The sequence below is a fragment of the Desmodus rotundus genome, chromosome 1, assembly GCF_022682495.2.
Source record: "Desmodus rotundus isolate HL8 chromosome 1, HLdesRot8A.1, whole genome shotgun sequence".
In the NCBI taxonomy this organism is placed as follows: domain Eukaryota; kingdom Metazoa; phylum Chordata; class Mammalia; order Chiroptera; family Phyllostomidae; genus Desmodus; species Desmodus rotundus.
The window spans coordinates 186,794,322-186,813,062 of NC_071387.1; the positions used below are offsets into that span (position 1 = coordinate 186,794,322).

The 18,741-nt window shown below is 39.5% G+C and overlaps 1 protein-coding gene across 6 annotated transcripts in view; it reads right to left on the reverse strand.

The window, feature by feature from the left end:
- The window catches only part of DNAH5 (dynein axonemal heavy chain 5), a 235,227-nt gene that overhangs the window by 26,245 nt on the left and 190,241 nt on the right, over positions 1 to 18,741 (reverse strand). For 5 of the 6 annotated variants that reach the window (XM_053913932.1, XM_053913940.1, XM_053913931.1 and 2 more), the window contains 8 exons: positions 18,197 to 18,352; positions 17,117 to 17,299; positions 10,290 to 10,533; positions 9,306 to 9,420; positions 8,616 to 8,806; positions 4,645 to 4,766; positions 2,744 to 2,893; positions 340 to 585 (listed from right to left, as the gene is read on the reverse strand). In XM_053913932.1, the coding sequence (XP_053769907.1) occupies positions 340 to 585; positions 2,744 to 2,893; positions 4,645 to 4,766; positions 8,616 to 8,806; positions 9,306 to 9,420; positions 10,290 to 10,533; positions 17,117 to 17,299; positions 18,197 to 18,352 (1,407 nt within the window). Of the gene's footprint in view, positions 1 to 339; positions 586 to 2,743; positions 2,894 to 4,644; positions 4,767 to 6,226; positions 7,442 to 8,615; positions 8,807 to 9,305; positions 9,421 to 10,289; positions 10,534 to 17,116; positions 17,300 to 18,196; positions 18,353 to 18,741 lie in introns of those variants that run through there. The other variant, XM_053913943.1, reaches the window with a different exon arrangement.

Consider the following 18,741-nt stretch of genomic DNA (forward strand, 5'->3'; position numbering starts at 1 on the left):
GTGGAGCTGGAGGGGCTGGAGTTTGTAACAGAGGGGGCGGGGCTGTGGACCCCACTGAGGGTTTGGGATCTGGAGTGGGTTTAGCATTATGCAAGCTGGTTAGGAAATAAGATTTTCAGTTGGGTAAGTTTTCCGTAAGTCAAGGCTCAGCCGAAAAATATTTTAAATTGTATCTGTTTTTCCATGAAAATTTTCTGTTGGATGAATGTGTCCTATTGGTAAACAGCATGCAGTATGTAAATTTAAACTCTTAACAATGCACATGTTCTTTCTTGCAATTGTTAACTTTATAAGCTGCAATATCAACAACGTAACACAAAAGTAGACATTTGGCCTTACGTTCGCCATGGTCTGCTGCAGGAGCTTGCGTGCATGGACCTCCTGGCCCTGGCCCATGGACACATAACGGGTTTCTATTTTTAATCTCTTCCCCAAGGCGATGATGGAATCCGTGGGATCAGAGCCCATAGACAGGAGACAGATGAGTGGTGTCCGTGGATCAGATTCCTCCCATGTCTTTTCCAAGTCCAGGACGACCCCTTCAGCATAGTTTTCTCCCATGGAGTCCACGATGTACTTGCGGGCCTGCCAAAAATGGTACATGTGTCACCGAAATTTGTTCTAACTCCTTCACATGCACAATGCATTGTGGCTTCCAAAATTCATTTGTGTAGATTATCATAATGATGTCCACACTAACCTTGCCAGTGACACAGGGCAGAGTCTTTCATAATTATACATTAGGGAGCATGTGTTATATTTTTTCATTTGGTAATCTTTTTCACTGCTGTCATCCCTCCACGTCTGTTTCATCCTCACTACCTTGTAAAGTGGCAGGAATCTGAGCCTCATTAGTAACTCAAAAAAAAACTTTGTATATTTTCAGATTGATATGTAATCATCATGATACTCATTATCATCATTAAATACACTGTTTTGATTAAAATGTATTCCAATCATCCTGGCTAGATTTCATTGTCCCTACTTTACATCTGGGAAAAATGAAACCCTGACAGAGCACCGTTCCTGCACCAGGCAATGGAATATCCCCTAATGTGAGCAGCCACGCTCAGACAAAATGCTGAACACAAGTCTGACGCTGCCTACGGGGAGTGGAGGTTGAATAGGTCCACACTGCAGATCTTCTATTCTGCTTCCCCAAACGGTGTCTGACTGAACATCACTAAAGGAACCTAATCAGAGAATAAGAACTTTACAGGAGAGAACGTTTTTCCAGAGGGGCCTTCTACACCTGGTTTAAGACTTGTGTGTTATCAAAGGGGCATGGGAAGCCATTTAGGGAAGGGCATTATCATATTTCCATTTCTTCTAGAACACACAGGATGGACTAGAGTGGACAAGAATGGCTGTAGGAGACCAGTTAGGAAGCCATGGCTGTCGTCAGCCTATGGATGTCAGAAGCCAGGATGAAGGTACAAAGGAACATAGAACACTTAAATTTCAGCTTGGATCAAATAAAGTATTATATGAAAAAATAACAATCATAAAAAGGAAGTAAGGGAGGGAGGGACAGAGGAAGGAAGGAAGGAAGGAAGGAAGGAAGGAAGGAAGGAAGGAAGGGAGGGAGGGAGGGAGGGAGGGAGGGAGGGAGGGAGGAGGGAGGAAGGAAGGGAGGGAGGGAGGAAGGAAGGAAAGAACTATTTGAACCTTCTACACTGCCCATAAATAAGGCAACTGCTTGATAATTCCTCTGGGCAGAATAAAAGTAACGAAGTTGAAAAGAAAACTAAAGGAAGGGTGATCTCAGTGTCCTGGGTTGCAAAACTCCTTTTCCTTTTCTCAATAAATCATCGAATCTAGTTGTTTCATTCTTGCACAGTACCCAAGTGGGCTTGGAGAGGGCTGCTCCATTTGTTTTTAACACTCCCTCTGGAGAGTGAAGGGGAACATTTCCTACATTCTATTATAAGCTGGGCCTGCCATTACCCCTTAGGCTTTCTTGGAGAAGCCCTTGAAGAATCAACCTATGCTGAAAATGTGTTTTGCCTTCACAGTTAACCTTTAATTGTGAAGGCAAAACACAATGAGTCTTTTTCAACAAATTTCCATCGTGGTAGGCCAGCGGGTTAAAGATATTTAAAAAGATAGATCCTTTGGAGGTAGCATTCATATATAAACCCTATGTAAAATATGTACAATCTAAAGAATTTTAGGCCAACTTTCTCCCTTGCATCGAAGGTTGTAACACTTTCTGGGGAAATGCATACAGGTTTGGGAATGCTCTGCTTTGCCTCTAGTCTCTCTCCTCCCTAGAAACCTCACATTCCTCACCTTCTTGTTTTACTACAAGCAAAAGACAGCAGCCGTATCATTTCTGAGTTAATATAAAAGAGACACAGAAGAATAAGGGGTGGGGTGGAGGGATGGGGAGAAAAGGCATACAACTGTAATTGAATAACAATTAAAAAATGTAAAAAAAAAAAGAATAAGACATTTCCTTTATGTTATACCTATACACCAGCCTTAAAAATATGGGGTTTTTTTTCATTCACTCTTGTTGGACCATTTGGGCCAAAGACTAATAAATCCCTTAGCTTAAATGTACACTTCATTATATTTATTTGTTGTTTACTTTTCCATGTTTTTCATTTTATTGCTAGAAAGTTTCATGGAAGACTACAAGACATTCTCATTGGGATTAACATTTTAAATCTTTCTTTACATTTAAAAAGACATTCTCCTTAAAAAGATTCTTTTATTTTTGTTAATAGGTACTTCATACTTGGGCAATGGTTCTGTCAGGACACCAGGATCTGATAAGAAGAAGGCGCCTAAAGCAGTCAAGAGATTTCTCATAGGCACTGGGAAGGGGTTCTTCCTCAGGGCTCTCCTTATCGAACCACATTCTCCACGTTTTCTCATTTCTTGATATCTGAAAATACAAGGGGATGAGAAATGTGTCACGCCATGGAAAAATCGTTCAGCAATAGTTCACAGATATGTTTCACTGAACTTTCTGACCATTCAGACATGTGTGAATGACAGTCCTTGGTTATTTTTTTATTTTATATTCTAATGTCCAAAGGTTTGAAAATTAACAATCAAATGTCGTTTGCTCTAAAGTCACTTTGTATTAACACCAGCCTACAGCTAGCAGAGTCCTGGGTTGTTTAATTTTGTCTCTGCCTTTGTGATTAACATATTTGCAAAGAATAAAGAAATCAACGGAAACTCATTTGCATTATTTTAAGGAAATCTCATTTGCTCCACGAAATCCTCTCAGGATGAAGAACCAAGTCTCATTCACTTCTGTTTCCTCATTTCTCAGGACAACTCTACATTAAAAAAAAAAGGCATTGAATACATAGTTTTCTAATTGAATGAAGTTTTTTGGCCAATATTCTACTAATTAATTACAAATACACCACTTAATATCAAATAATCAGATTCCAGCTTCCTTTAGGCTACTGATAAGGAGAAAACGAACACTGTCCATTATCCTTTGGAGCTTAAAAAACCAAAGAGAGAACAGCATTACATAAGCAAACATCTCAAAAACAGAACAAACAACGTCTACAAACAAAAACAATCTTATGTTCCCTGGTATATTCCCTTTGATTAAATAACCAAGTGTACTTAGTGGTCTGACAAGAAAAACCATTCCAGGTTTGTACCTAGAGAGTAGGATGTAAGAATAAGAAATAACCTCTTTCAATCCTGAAAGACTACATAATGTGGAGAAATTGCAGGTATAACATGATCTCCAGAACATAACAACTTCAGTAACAGGTAAGGTCACCAAAATGATCCTGTGGGGGAACAAACTAGAGTGTATTAAAATCTCCCAGATGAAAGCTATTTAACCCCCAAAGAATGGTTTGTACCCTAACTCCATGGTAATCATCACTTGTAAGCCAAGATATAAAAATACAGCAGAACTTAAGCTTCTGGTCAACTTAAACGGGGAAAGTAAAAATCCAACCTTAGGAAATTTCCTGTTTAAAAACAATTTTTTAAGCCCTCAACCTGTACCTGAATAAAGCTACCTTGCTGTCAACATGATTTCTCTCTGATCATCTGATTTTCAAAAACCCCTATCTCCTGGCCTGTCCCAATTCAATTCTCTACACTCAACTTCCATGGCCCCGACATTTACACAACTCATCAGCAACTAGCTCATTATGAACGGACAGTAACTTCTAAAGATAAAGAGGCCAAGTGCCTGCATTAGATTCATACCCGGATGCCTAGCTAAGGCATATAATGGGAGGGGCAGAAGAAAAAGAAGAGGGAGAAGAACAAGAGGCAAGAAAGGACATTTAGCATTGAGAGGCAGGCTGTTCATATCTCTTTTCCTATTTAATCTCTAGAAAGAAGGCAAAACTTTATAGGGATACCTAATTATTGCATCTACTTGAAACTATCAGTCTTCCCACTTGTGCATCTCCAAATGATGATGCTGACACACTGCGCAGGGCAAATAATTTCCCACTGCAAGACGAGTCTGTGATGGGTGGCATATGCTCTACCATACGTAAGTGAGCTGTGAGGAAGGTCAGACGTGGGTCCAACCATTTTAAGAGTGTCAATATTAAATCTTTCTCTTCCACAAATATTGTAGCTGATAAATCAGGAAGCTGCTCACTGTGACATTATCCTAAGTTTATTCAAAGCACTGGTTACCTGATCAAGGATATCTGAAAACTGTCTAAGTTTGCTGAGTTCCACCAAATTCAGCCAGGTCATGTCCAGGATCCATTTAGATGGCTTAGGAGGACAAGCTTTAAGATCCAACGAGGCACCACCTTTAAAATTAAACTTCCAAAGTTATTAGATTTTCCTTCTTATAGAACAATCTACAAAACTTTTGCTTAAATGATTTCAATTTCAATTATTTTACTTCCGTAATGTTTTTAAGCTCAGAAATATAAACCATGGTGATGAATAAGATTAAAATTTTAATAAAAGAATAGGTGATTTCACAAAAACACATTTAGGAGTTAGTAAGATAACTTCGGGGCCAGGCAGATGCTGGATTCTATCTTATCTCCACCTCGCCGAGGTCTGGAATAAGACAGCTCCCCTGTCTGGGCCTTACTTTCAAATAAGTAGAATGGGAATGATGAACCTTGGCTGTTGTGATAATGACAGAATGACAAAACACATCTGTGTAAATCACATAAAACAGGGCCAAGGACAAAGCTACGAGTCACTGTAAGCACCTACTGCCCACATTAGGGACTACTCAGTGGTGGCACAAGCTCATTTTAGAGACAGGACTTACCTAGAAATGTCAGTAGCATTACGTGTGTTTAAAGAGTCGTCTTCTACAGACCAGTGTGTTATTTATACCCATTCTGAGCACACCCCTAGGGCCCTGACCGAATCATTTGTGTTTGGTCAAACCTACCACAACCAACATTTCCATTGGTTGCTGATTGCGATCTTTTCACTGATGATTTGCCTGAGGTCACGTCACTCCCAAAGCTCTCACAGCAGCATTAAACAAATGACACCTTAAAAATGTTATTGTGGCCCACCTCAGAAAAACTACATGTGAAAACAATCGTATTTTAAGTCAAAGAAAGAGTTAGTGAGTCTTCTATGGTGTAATATATATTGTTTAATAAACACCATCTATTAAACTCTTTCAGGGAAAATATACTCTAAGCATAACTCTTAGAGGATATACCGTATTTTTCGAACTGTAAGACGCACCGGACCATAAGACGTACGCAGGTTATAGAGGAGGAAAATAGGGGGAAAAACCCCGCTCCACCACTGTCCCCCATCCCAGCGAGCCAGGTAAGCTACATTTGGATTACAAGACACACCCCCATTTTCCCCAATTTAGGGGGGGTGCATCTTACAGTCCAAAAAATACGGTAACCAATGCATTTGGCTACCTTTAAAATAATTTTTTGAACAGAGTAGCCCATAAACAAATAACTATATTTAAGATATTTATTGAGCCAATGTCTACTTTATCCAGGCACCATGTACCCAACTACATTGCTCTCTTTTGCCAAATCTATCTTAGTATAGTTCCAACAAGGTAAGTGTGGCCTGGAAGCCACTTTGATGAAAATATAAGCTCATAAAATCAAAACATTGTTTTAATGCCAGTGAGCAGTTAAAAACCTAAGGACGATATCTATGTTGTCCTTATGGACAACAAAGCATGTTGTGCTTTTGTGTTGAAAAACATCACACCAATATCAATGAAAATTGCCCATCCTCCAACAAAGAATAAGGTACTCACCAGAGGGTTATGGAGGAGCTAATGCATGAAAAGGAAAGGATGCTCCTTGCAGACAAAGCATTATTCATTGTTTAGTACAAGGCAGCTGTGTCACGAATATCTTCCTTGGCTCAAAGTGTACAATGGGCCACAAAGAGTAATTGTAATGGGCAGGGGCAGGGCAGACATATTCCCAGATAACATGGCACCAGATTAAATAGACTGATGAATGAACAACTGAGATAGGAATAATTCAAATTAAATTCTCAAGATGATAGAGAATTCTTCAAACCCTAGCTTGGGGAAAGTAAGTTTGAATTTTTACTATAATATTTTGTAAAAATAATACATGCTTATAATGAAAGACTTATACAAGTTACACCACACAATAAGTGGCAGAGTTAAGGCAGACTTAGAAAGTCATCTACGATCTCATCTGATCTCAGAAGCGAACCAGGGTTGGACCTGGTGAGTACCTGGAAGGGAGAAAGTCATCTAGGCTCATCCTTCCCATCTTAGAGGTGAGTGAACTAAAATACCGGTATCCAAACACTTGCTATCTAAATAACATTTTCAAACAAGTGATTTTAAAGTCTTTGCAGAGGGAGGTCACATCCCTGGGTATTTTCACCAGCACAACTATCAAAGGGCGATCTTCTGAAACTCTGTTTCATAAGCACTGTGCAAGCCTCAGACTAATAGAAATAACCTAAAATACAGAAGGTATTAGAGCAGTGCCTATCATTTACTGAACACGTTCTGTGTGCCAGAGTTTACCTAAATGTGTGATTCTCAATAATCCTATTCTCTAGATGTGACTATCCTCATTTCATAGCTGAGGAGACTGAAGCTTGAAGGTTAAATAAGCTGCTCAGGACCACTCATTAAGAAGGTGGCAAAACCACTAATGTCCCTTAGAGTCTTCCTAACCCTAAATCCCATGTTGGTTATCATCATGTCACACACTTGACAGTTTTCCAACCAGATGGGCAGGCTGTGTTCAATGTCATTTCCATGGGGAAATGTACTTCCTGCCTGGATTGAGGATGTCAGAAACAACTTCCACCTCGGAAAGCTCAGTCAAGTAGAGGACCAGGGGACTGAGGCCAGAAATCGGTAACATATGAAGGGCTCTTGTAGAAAACAGCTCCTACGCCCACTTATCTATCTAAGGTGGTGTTTCTCCAGATCACTCATCTTCTACATGGTCAGCTTTAGGAAGCTTGAAAATAAAGAAACCTAAGGAGCAAGGGTATAAGAGACAACAAGTTAGAGAGAGAGAGAAAGAGAAAAAGAGAGAGAAAGAGAGAGAAAGTGAGAAATCATACATTTCTAAGCTAAAGTCTAACTGAATGAGACTTGGGTGCTGCTATTAGATGCACATGCATATGTATGTGAACACAGATATGCACTTGTGTATATACCAGTTTGACTGTGGTCCTACACACCCTCCAGGGCATAGCACGTGCGTATCTACAACCCCCTACTTCCCCTATTAGGGTCCTCTTTAAGTTCCTCCGCAAATGCACTCAGATGAAGTCATGAAAATTGGCCCCTGTCCCCAAGAAGAAATTGCGTCTTATCTTTAAAGGCTTTGCTTAGAAAGGTATAATAGATAAAAGTATTTAGACCCCCCACCATCATTTCCACAGTCACTTTTTCAAATGATTGTTCTCTAAACATTCAGGAATGGGACAGCAGATGTATGTTTCCCAGCCTTCTCCTGGGCTGTCTCATTCGACTGGCACAGGGGATCTCTCTGTGAGCAAAGCTTCAGTAGACACAGAATAAGTGTCCACAGGCTAAGCTGCATAGCTGCCTCACCCACCCACTCCAACCACTCTACTTTCTTAGCTTTCCCTCCATCACGCTCCTCACTTCCACCAGAGCCCTTGATGCCGGCTCCTCTTCCTTCAACACTCTTCCTCCAAATGTCCCCAGGGCCAGTGCTCCCTGATCTCCAGGCCTTTGCTCACCTGTCCATCCCTCAGGGAGGCCTACCCTGTTAGAGGTCCCATTAAATATCCCATTGAAAATGTAAACCTTCCCTATCCCCCACACCTTTATCCAGCTCTGTTTTCTCTGTAATGCTTACCAGCTTTTCATGTACTAAATAATTTACTTATTGTTTCACTATTTTTTTCTGTATCACCCCCAAATTATATAAGCCCTACAAAAGCAACATTCTTCTTTTTGTTCACAATGTGTTCCGACTGATTACTCTGAGCCCCAGGATACAGTAGGTTCTAAACAAATATTCACACAATTAATGAGCAAATAAAATAGCTCACATAAATGCAATCTTCAATGAAATGCAAGGAAACTGTTATAACCAGAAGAAAATAGTAAATGGGACCTTCCCAATCATTCCTACACCTGCACCTGTGTACAATGCTTTCAAAGTTATATTGACCTTTAATAAGGGTGAGAAATTCCTCATGCTTGACTCGGTTCCTCTGGATGTCAATCTTCAGGGTAAGCAGCAAGGTGAACAGGAATTTGTGCTCCTCGTACAAGCCCCGGGCAGCATACTTATAGACCTCGTAGGTCATATGTTCGATGATATTGGCAATTCTTTTGCTAGTAATCGGGCTCTTGACAGACCTGGAGTGGAGCATATTTAAATCAGGGCTATCCCCCTGCCTTTTTCCATTGTCCATATAAACAATGGCTTGAACAGCGAGTCAGTAACTTTGGAGGACCAATTCTTAGAGCAAGGTTACAGACTGCTAAATCTAAAATAACAAGCATTCTCTCAACAGGAAATAACATAACAGAGTCCAAAACATGTCGAAATCAATTTTATCCGTGAAACATTATCACTCACAACAATGTCCTGGGAATTTTTTTAGTTAACGGAAACACATAACACCACAGGAATTAATCAATGGATGAATAGTTGCTGGAGTTTTCTCTGAGCATAACAATGACACACGAGAATGATTGGTTAGCACACTAGTAATTACGTTAATCTTAGGTTTTAGATAAAAATAAGACTCAGCAGATGAAAAGGAAGTTACAAATACAAAGTCACCGTGCTAGCCCACAGATACAGAATGAAACAGATGCAGAATTAAGCTTGGCTTCCTGAGCACGAACACACCTGGCTAAGGAAAGGTCAAACACGCCGAGAAACTGGCGGAGTGAAGTCTGATACATCTCATTAACCAAGCGCATCTCGGTGATGAGGAAATACAGGATGCTGCCCCGTGTAGCCACTGAAAGACAAAAAGTAAGGCTGCATGCATTATCAGGGTGGAGCATAAATGACCCAGGCACTGATCAGCCACAGCTCTGAATGAAAACAAGTTTTACTTGTATGCCTTGTCACTAACTATGTAAGGGCAGCAATGGAGGTCTAGAGCAATGCCCATTCTGTATATTTAATTCTTACTTATAGGCTTTGTGTAAGTAGTTCACTATTTGTATTTATCGAATGACACTTTCCTTTTTAGAATTTCTGGATCCCTTACAAATACATTTAACCGGTTTTTTATAGGTAGAAAAGACAACCGAAAGGATATCAAAGGTTTTAACACTCCACAAGTTGTGTAGGCATTGGAAGGACCTCATTCTTAAGGACCATGAAGAAGCTATGTCTAACCCCGGCCTCGAGCCGGCAAAACAAGGCATTGCAAAAGGATGCACCTGACTCTCCACCAGTAGAAGATATTGTTCTGATTATTTTTCCAGGAGGGACGATAACTTAGTACAGGGGACGAATTCTGTTAGCAGGTTCCTCTAGCAACTCGTGAACAGCTCAAAAATTGTGCATTAATTCCTCAGATTGAACTAATTTGTAGTCAGATATTCTTTAAAATCTTCCCTCTCTTTCCTAGTTTAATTAAGTTCATAGTAACTTTAAAAGTTTTGCCAACTGACACAAATTATAAGCACCTGAAAAATTAACATCACTATAAAATATTCTCATCTCAATTTAACTGAACAGAAATGCCACAAAACATAAACGGCCACCCCACTTTGCACGGTCATTGGCATAATGTGCTTCCTTACTTCAATTTTTCTAATTCTCATTTATCGCCTGCTTCATTTTCCTGTGACGTCAGCCTTTCATTACCAAACTCACCAGGTCTGTATTCCTCCCGGGCGGAGTTAATTTGAATTTCTGTCTCAGCTGAAATTTCCAGCTTCTGCGTCACCTCTTCAGCAGTCTTTTTTGTGTTACTCAGCACCACAAGGAGACTCTCGTCATCCACCAGGGACCCCTGGATACTGGTCAGCCGGTAAAGCAAATTATCCTCTAGCTCCTTCATTCTTCTTTTGTTTGCAGTTACATCTTCCATAAGATGAGTTCTTTCTTTCTCCAATTCCTGTTAATTTGCATACATATATTTTCTTTCTTAGTTAACAACTATTGTTTGGCTATTCCTTAAAAAGTTAACCTAAAGGGCTGCCCTCAAACTCCTGTACTGTAGTTCTCATACTTGACTGCAGAAAATATGGACATCAAAATAGGAAGAGGAAAATTAATGGAGGAAAAAAGAATTGGTGGCAAACAATGTGAAATTTGCTAAAAATGTTACCAATATTCCCTTTACCATTTCTTTCCTAAAGCCAAATCATTTTAAGTACGTTTTGGGGTTACATTTAAGCTTGTTTTGAAGATAATATATATTTAAAAATATATTGAAATATATTTGAAGACAAATCTATATGCCTCATATTAAATATATTTATTTCTGCAGGTACATTTAAATTGAAAAATCTTCTTTGCCTGAAAAGGTACTGTTCTCTCCAAGAGAAGTGAAGATCTGTATCGTCCCTGGGGAGAGTGGCTTCAGAAGATTATTGTCCCTATTGGCTATTTCTTTGTCCTGGTAATTGGGAGAGGGAGAGACGGTGGAAGAGAAGGAAGAAAAGATGGGCTGGTGAGGGCTGGAGAAGGAGGCCATGACACTGAACAAGCCAGAGGAAGTAGGAAGCCCACGGGCTGGGGAACAACAGAAAAGCTATGCTTCTGGCACCCAGTCACATTGTATGTGAAAGCCGAATTGTTAAAAGAGACATTCTAACTTTGAAGCTAATAAAAGCATCAAAAATGGAAAGGACAATGAGTAAACAGCATTTAAAAATCTAGTCATGTCTTGGTGGCAGAAGTACAGACGTGAAAATTCTTTGTAACTGAAAAACCCTGACGTTAACATCAAGGCTGTGGTTACAGAGCTGCATTAAGGCAAAGAGCAAAGAACAGCGGCCTCTGCTTCCCAACCTGGCCAGCTAACCATTGAACAGTTATGATGGGCAGGGCCCTACCAGGCTGCCAACTCACAAACATGGTCTAAGCACAATGAGTCAGGTCACAGAACGTTCTAGAAAAAGAATATTCCCTCTTTAAGCAAAAGACAATCTCAGAACTTACATCAATTCTTAACTATTTGAGATGTAGCAACTCAAGCAAAACCTGCTCTTATTATCTTTGTTTCCATCTGTTATTTGGTTATATTCAGAAGCTTCCTGAGTAGTTATTTTAATTCATTTATTCACTAGATGAGAATCTCAGAGTTGAGGTAATGTAGAAATTAGTGCAAACAAGTGACATTTAAAGACTACTATAAAATTTCTTTCTGAAAGCAGTTATAATAAAAACAGTCACACTAGGAAATGATAATAAAATTAAGGGGGAAAACTTCCAATTATTTTTTTATTGCCATAATCCTAAATTCATACACTAACATTACCATTTCTGAGTTCCTAAAGGTGAGCTTTATAAAACTCCTCACCTGAAGGCAGGTAAGAAGGAATAGAGCAGTGGGAAGAATGATGATTTTGAAATCAGAAGGACATGTTTGAATCCAAATTCCCAGGATTTATTAACTACATGACCTTGGCCAAGTTACATAACTCTACAGGCCTCAGTTTCTTCATCTGCAGGACGGACACAAACAGCTCAGAGAGTGATTGTGAGGATATCACTGTTAAAGCAGCTAAAACATCTACTGGACCACAAAAGCTACTCAGAATGTCTCTTTCCTTCCATTCCCTCCCTTGATTCATTTCCAGCATGGATTTTCAGAAGGATTATGTTTATTTAGAAATAGATAGTTTTTAAAAATAAAATTATAAGTTGGCACTGAATATGTCATACTTTATATTTCACATATCATCATAAAAGCATAAGGTGGCTGAAAAGGGACTTTTAACAAGAACTTTCCAGTCTTGCACTCACAGTGCTAAGGATGTGTGCTCCAGCGTCTGCTGGAAATGAGAGTATGGGCTGTCAAACCCCAGACTGCACCAAGTCTTCTTGAGTCTTTTCCTGCATAACAATTTTTATTCTATTTGTCCTCAATTTCTTTCTCCCTGCCCTAATTGGGGCATTAATTATTCCTCGGTTGGACTACTCTGACCATACCTGGCCTCCCCACTGACCCTTTTCTCTGCCATCACCTCTTTCTGCTCCTCCTCGTTCAGAGGATCTCCCTAGCTTTTGGAAAGGGCCAAAATTCTCAACATAGTTTGCAAAGCCTGTCATGTCCCACATTTCCAATCTTGCCTCCACTTGCAAACTATGGAAGTGGAACTAAAATTATGCCTCCATGTTGCTTTAAAAACCATTATTAACAAAATAAAGACAGTTATTAGAGTGCATACAATAAGGGGCAAATTATTCAATTCCTGATTTTAAAAGTAGTAAGTAAAAGCTTGAACACTGTTGAGGTGGTATGGTCAATTTAACACCATTATTAACACAATTTAAATAAATTTGTCAATTAAAGTAGTACTTATATCACCAACAGCTTGAAATAAGGGCTAGAAGTACAGTTCCCCCAAAGTCTAAAACCAATGAAATAATATTCTCTAAAATAAATAATGCATTTTAAATAATATTTGGGATTACAAAAGCAAACTATGTATTACATGGTACTCAAGTGGCCAAATTGTAGAACAGGGCAATAGTGTGAAAAAAGAAAGGTATCTTTGAAAGAAAATAGAACAAAAATAAACTAACAAACAAAACAGAAACAGACTCATAGAAACACACCGATAGCTGTCAGAAGGGAGGGATGTTGAGGAACTGGGTGAAAAAGGTGACAGGATTAAGCAAAAACGAAACAACTTATAGATACAGACAACAGTAAGGTAATTACCAGATGGGGGCAAGGAGAAAAGGGTAAAGGGGGGATAAATGGTGATGGAATGAAACTTGACTTGGGGTGATGGACACACAATACAATATACAAATGATTATTATAGAATTGTACACCTGAAATCTATATAATTTTATTAACTATTATCACCCCAAAAGATTCAATTTAAAAAAAGAAAAGAGTGCCATTGCCATTTGCTTTTCATTCAAGATTTTAAAATAGAAAAGCTATTCTGGGGGTTTTAGGCATATTTTAATCTGTATGACTGATTTAAACTTATTTCTGTTGAATTACAACTTTAGCTACACCAAAACAAAAAGATAGCTCTTTTTCAATGTGAGTGGGCAAAATTAATTAATGAGAATAATTTTGTCTAGAAGCATTTTCCCCACAAGAGATTATCTGTTACACAGACCCACACAAAGCTGTAAACATTTGTGCTCTGTATTCTGTATCCTAAGGCTATAATGAAAAATTTTCATGTAAACCATGAAAATATGAAAAGTATCCCCAAAGTCCGTAAGAAAGCACAGCAGTGATTCAGTGCAATTTCGGGATACATATTATTTATTAATTAAATGATCAAAAATTAATTGGCTCAACAAAGGTGCAAATGAAAGCTAACACCCTTTGTGTACATAAATGCCACCTGCAAACAAAGTTTTGAAACAATAAAATAAAACAGAGGACAGCCTTTCAGAATTCTCATTTCTAACGTTATCAGCCAGGCTTTTATCCCCAAAGATTCTTTCTCTGCTGAACCTTATACTGGTAATTGAAATAGAAAAATTAAACAACAGAACTCAGAAACAGATTTCTTTTTCTCTACCACCAGTGAGCTAGTGATAAGAATGTCTGTTTAGTGTCTTTATTAAATTACTTCCTATATCAGCTCCACCAGGTTCAGGTTCTTCTACCTCCAAAGGAAATAAATCATCTACCTGTCTGCTCATCTGGAATTCTAAATAATAATTACCCCTGAGGCTTTGTATTATGTGCCCAGTAGAGTTGTTAATTGATATTAGTAGTTTTCTCCTAATACTACAGAGCTCTCTTTGAGTTTTTGACTTATTCTCTAGGACCAAGGTCAGAGTGAGCCATAGAGACTGGGTTTTCTTTAAAAGAACATTGCTGGAGGGCTACTGGTTTGCTGCCTGCTTAAAACGGTCTAGATACATCACCTTCTGGTGACAACGGAAGGCTGTCTAAATCTACTCACAGGTACATCAATCAGGTCAACAATAGAATATGGCCTTGATGTGAACTTGAACAGCTCACACATTTTAAACAACTGCCTGGAAGCACACAGGAAAGTATGAAGTTGGTTCAAAAGTCTGCCTTCCTTGCATTCATATGCTCTGAGGTTTCCATTTGTTTCTGAGGCAAGTAAACCTCTGAGTCCAGCAGGCTGTACAGCGGAGCATTCACAAGACCAGAGCCCATGTGAGAAGGCTCCTCGCTGTGTTTTGGGGATGCTGGGAAGCTGGTGAATTTACGGAATCCAAGGAGAGCAGTCTTTCCCTTGAATCATAAGCTACTGTTCCAAGCATCTACAGAACAGTAAAGGCACAATGCATCCTGACTGAAGCCATTCACCACTCGTAGCAGCCCTACATTTAAGGGATTTTCTTGGATGCTTTCCATCAACTTCCTATCTGTGGGATCTTCCTAGTTTCCAATGCCCCCCTTGGCTCTATAACACCCTATATTAATATTTTATATTGATATTTATAATCACCCAAAAGTGATCATAGGTAAACTACATCATCAGTGAAGTCAAAGGAATAATTTAAACCTTAAAAAAAACTTTTTATATCTGTCCCCATGGTAGAGACATAGGCCTTTCTCAATGGAGCCAAGAGATTATCAGAAATGCCCCGAAAGCCCCAGAGACCACCTCGGAGCCACCCGCCAGCACCCAGGCTGGAGAGACTCGGCAATGGGAGCAGCTTCAGTAGATATGGCAGGGAGCATAGAAGCTGCAAAAGAAAAAGCTGCTTGCAGAACATACACTATTTAAAAACCATCAAAACTAAGTCCAGCAGCGTAAGACTTTGCTTTACAGAAAAGAAAATTCAATAGGTTATGTATTGTGTATAACACGGGTCAGGGTACAAGACCCTCTTATAGGGAATGAGTGGCACGTTACTCTCACCACATGTTCTATAAGAGTCATTTACCATGAGACTGAAACAGATTCTAATAACAAGATGACAGTAAAGGTATAATTTCTCAAGACATTCAATTTTTCCAGGAAGTAAGAAAAAGCCAGGCCTGGGACCCAGAGTGGCTTTTCAAAGCCATTCGAAGGCTTCTTTTCAAAGGAGCTTAAAGTGCTCCTCACTTCATCTTAAACTTCTGCTGCCACAATTATGGCTCAGTGCTGGCGCCGTTTTGTTTTGTTGCGACCACAATCTGTCAGGCTAAGTTATTTTTTCCAAGGAGAGTCTATTCATCTCAGCTGAATAGAAAGAAATCCAAGGACACGGACATTATTCAAACCGCCATGAGAGCCTCTCATCTCCCCGAGGCCAGCGCCACAGGTGAGAGCAGAGCCTAAGATACAGTACTGGGTCCTGCCCCAAGACAGCATCCTGCAAGGCCAGTCAAGACCCCAGTCCTTCCTGCTGCAGTGACATTGTAGCGCTCAACTTCCTCAGCCACCTCCGCCGAGACTCCAAAAATAAGCAAGTACACATTTCAAAGGCGTTATCACTTTGTAGCATCCATCCCTGCCATACTGAGATTAACAACCGTGTGAGTTTGCCAAGTCAGGTTAAAAGCTCTTCATGACATTTCCAACTGTATGACTCTATCATGTATGTACTGTAAGCTAAGAAGTAAAAAAAAAGACTCATAAAGTAACAAAGAGGCAGGGAGAGAGGGAGAAAGAGACAAACATATGGAAGGGCACAAGTAGGATATAACATACAACGAAGGTAAAAATAATGGAGAGGACAGACTCCAACAATTTTGCCAATTTAACCTAAATAAATCTTCAGGTTGGTGTAGAAAGTGCCATGAAGTAAACTAAACCCTCATTGCTATTGCATCCAGAAGAAAATCAATAGCAACTTCAGAGTCCATCCAATTTCACCAAGGCAATCCCATTAAAATCCTCTACATTTCTCGGCCTACAACTCACATGTTCCCTAGAGAAAATGCTGACTCAGAACAAGGAAATTTCTAAATTGTTGGCTATTTTTCATTGAGCATTAAGATACCCTATAACATAGAAGTAAAAAAAAAAAAAGATCGACAGTTATGCTTGTAGAGCATAATTAAGTCAGAAGCTTCCAGAAGGAGCTCGGTGAAACTCTGGTGTCACAAACATCTGTCTTCTCACAACATCACAGAGCTTCCTTCGATAACAAATAAGAACAATTATCTGAGTACAACATTTTAATTTTAAATTTACACAATATAACAACGAATCGAATGAAAGATAAACCTAGACATGTACTAGAAAGCTAAAGTTCCATAGGTGAATAGAACTCACAATAGGACAAACTCTTCAGAAAAGTAAAGTAATATAAAACCAGAATAGTGATGCTTAAAAATATTCTCCTAGTTATATCATTTGTTTAGTAAAATAAATTGATGATATGTATGTGGTTTATGAGATGCAGATGAAATAAGTAAATAATTGGTTAGCAATTATCTAAGACACTTGAGAATAAATAATGAAAAATAATTAAGAATAAAACAGGGAGAATTCAATCCTATTACAACTTTCAACATGTTGTTTTCATCAATGAAAGAATCACAACATGATGCAGAAAGGGGGTGTCCCTACTTCACTCACCTGCTTCTCTGTGAGAATGACTCTACCCAGCAACTGATCTTCTAAACCTTGCATGGTGACAGTGAAGTCGATGATGGAGGTTCGAGCACTAATTTCAGGGGTGTAGGCTGGGTTAGGAAGTTTGGTGGTAACGTACAGTCTGAAGCCATCCATCACATCTACTTCCTTGTCACTGACTTTTACCTTTTTTATAAAAGAAGTTAAAAGTAATACAACAGAGATGCACTTTACTGTGTCTTTTGTCTAGAAGTAAGAATTGCTTTAAATAATTACACAGCTGAAGATAATTTATGCTAAAAATGAAATGGTCCTCAGGCATTCATAGTGCTTCAAGCCACTAGGATGGAAGGAAGAAGGATGGAAGAAAGGAAGGAAGGAAGGAAAGAAGGAGAAGGAAGGAAAGAGAGAAGGAAGTTCAATATATACGATGCAATAAATACAGAATTTATCATTGAAACTGCTGTGTTCATACTATAGAAGTGAGATGAATTCCCCACCCGAAACTTGGTTCAGAAGCCCAGCCTGGTGATGTCACACATGCACTGAAAGGATATGAACACGCACACCACTCACATGAGATTTTCTGGGCAGATTAGGCTTAGGCTCCCAAGCAGGTTCAAAAATATCTCTTGAGAGGGTCAGGAGGGGCAGCGGTTTCAGGGTTTTGTGGTGACTAGGGTATGGGGCTGGAAAGAGGGTTCCAAAACATGGACATGAGCAGGGAGTTGCATGGTGTGAATGTCTCACCAGTGTCAAAGCAGAGAAGGAGTACCCAGATTTTCTTAACAGCCTGCCCAGATTTGGGGATAGAAGGGGCGAGGGACATGATGGGGCTTGAAAACCATCCACAGTCAAACATCAAATTGGAGTCAGACTTTATTACACATGTGAAGTAGCCATTCCTACAAAGACTACTTGTGAATACTTCAACTCCACCCAGGAAGTATAAAAAGCAAAGCAAATGCCTCTTGCCACTGACTAGAATTTGAGTTACTGCCTGCTGAGAAAATTCCATCTATGTAACATCTACCTGACCTCATGGTAATTGCTCTGCACAGTTTGTCAAAAGGGTCAACCTACCTTAAATGTAGACCCTGTCTTAATGAAGTTTCTCTCCAAAACATTTTCCAGGGCTGGATCTAGTTCCTCCCCAACATCTTCAATCAGCAAGGGCCTTCCAAGAGAAAGGCTGTCCTCAAGGTGGTTTCTGAAGTACTTGTGATTTAGAGATGTAACCTAGAAACCAGATCAAAGCGTGGCCCTTGACAGATGGTACCATGATGCAATGCACAGAGATAACTCATAGGAAGTTGTGCCTAAGCAGGCACAGGAGACAAATGCAGAGAATTCAGAGATCCTTACTTGAAACCACACTGGTAAAGTGCTACAGAAAACTTAAACTGTTCCCATTCTTTTGCTTAGCAAACCATCATTCCCCTTTACTGGGAAGCGTGAAATGGCTCCATGTGGCAACACTTTTCCTCACCACCTTTCCCTCACCACCACTTCTGTGACAATCATGGAATAATTATGAAGTGTCCTTGTAAAGCACTGTCACTTAGTGTCACACAACTCCACCTGTTCTTTTTATTAGAGAAACTTAACCCCTCACAGAAGAGAATCTG